Raw genomic sequence first — 1,803 nt, 5'->3', positions numbered from 1 at the left:
CTGCCTATGCCGGTTCGACATGTCACATGTCGGGTGTCCTTTGAGGGGAGTCAAGACAGGTCATGAGCCTTGTGCATTCCCATGGTCGACCTTAATGGAACATTAAAGGGTGGTTTTGAGGAATACGTGTATGTCAACTTTTAAATGTTTCAGATGTATGCTGTAAATCCCCTAATTATTATTTGTTTTACCCGCTTTAGGCTAAAAATCAAAGAAAATGTGTCGGAACCATAGCAACAAGCACAAAAAAGGAGGAGGAGAGATAACGTATAATCGTTCAAAATCATTATTTTCTCACTCATTCACTAAATAAAACGCTGTCTTTCTAAAAAGATCTCCACGAGTAAGATGAATAAATAGTTCATCTTCACTTTGGCTTTTCTGGGAGAGGTAACACAGTCGGCTCGAAACTTGTCAGATAAGCTATGGTTGGAAGCTTGAATTTGAATGAGACTGTCCTTTTTCTCTTTCAATAAGGAAATTTCCGCGAAGTCCACTGTCATGGCAAAATGGCACATTGTATGTCTAGTACGGCCTCAAATGAGGTAGTGCTGAAAGAATGCCATAATATGGGCGCTCACTAACAGAAATAATTGGGAAGAGACAACGACAGTTTCTGTTACATTAAGAATAATAGAAGGCACACGAAGCAGGGGCAACTTACAAGGAAAACCTGAAAAGATGGGTGACGGGGAAAGACCAAGACAATAGAATTTTTTTTTGAGAGAATCCATGTGGAGAAATGAGTAGAGAACCAAGATCGTCAATGTCGGTTTCAGATCTGGCACTAAATGACGACGACGACAACGACGAATAAGTCTTAACATTGACGCACAAAAAGTGTTCAATAATCCCAGTGTTTTTCGGCCGTAAGTGCGTGGACCTTCTTACATGTTGATGTTTTTTTGTTGTTGTTGCTGTAACCGGCAGGTGATGTGCCCTTCAGGCGGAAAGTACCAGCCCCGGAGCTCCCTCTACGTGGGCGGAGCCAGCCAGAAGGACTGGGGCGTCATCACACGCCTCAGTAAGTGTGACGTGGCGCTGCAGGGATTCGTGGACACGCTCTACCTTAGCGGCGTTGGCTTCACATACAAGATGGCCACGCTGCTGGATAAAAATGGACACATCAATACCTTGGGGTACAGCTTAGCGGGTATGTCATGACTTTATGATGTTGAGTTGGGGTTTTTTTCTTCTCGCAAATGGAAAATGTATGCTAGATCTATAAAAGCAATACAACGCTCAAAATGAACACCTAAGCCCCCCCCTCCCCCGCTCTCTTCTTTCCAAACGATTCATAATTTAGCAAGTAATTCTGAAAACTGAATTTCAAGACTGAGAATGCAGCTGAGCCTTAACATTTTCGGTTTAACTTGGCCCCAAAAAACAAAGCTGTACTTTGAAGGGATGGGTTTTTGAATCAAAGTCCTTTGATTGGAATGGGGAGGAGCATTCAGAACAACACACAGCCATTTCTTTAGGATTTGATCTCTGTCGGTCAAATCAAGAGTATTGCGCATTTTCAAGATCTTCGGAGGGCCGAAAAAAAAACGTCAGCAACAATAAGGAGGTTAAAATATTTCTAAAAAGGTAATGTGAAAGTCTGTTTAACATGTTGTTGTTGTTCTGATGTCAGTTTTACCAAATTTACAACAAAATGCTAGCTTAGGGATGGAATCCAATAGTAATTGTTTATTGTGTCTGCCTCCACTAGAACTGATCGGGAGAGAGAGAGAGAGAGAGAGAGAGAGAGTGTGTGTGTGTGTGTGTGTGTGTGTGTGTGTGTGTGTGTGTGTGTGTGTG

At 42.4% G+C, this 1,803-nt stretch overlaps 1 protein-coding gene across 1 annotated transcript in view; it reads left to right on the top strand.

Moving 5' to 3' along the window:
• Nucleotides 1-891: 891 nt before the first annotated feature.
• Nucleotides 892-1,803, top strand: part of LOC101853245 — a gene marked incomplete in the record, with an annotated part of 36,466 nt that continues 35,554 nt past the window's right edge. The window contains 1 exon segment of the mRNA XM_035970790.1: nucleotides 892-1,153. Within this exon segment, the coding sequence (XP_035826683.1) occupies nucleotides 892-1,153 (262 nt within the window).

This window comes from Aplysia californica, unplaced genomic scaffold, assembly GCF_000002075.1.
Source record: "Aplysia californica isolate F4 #8 unplaced genomic scaffold, AplCal3.0 scaffold00321, whole genome shotgun sequence".
Lineage (NCBI taxonomy): Eukaryota > Metazoa > Mollusca > Gastropoda > Aplysiida > Aplysiidae > Aplysia > Aplysia californica.
The sequence above is the reverse complement of the archived record's forward strand: the minus strand, read 5'-3'. Positions and strand labels throughout refer to the sequence as shown.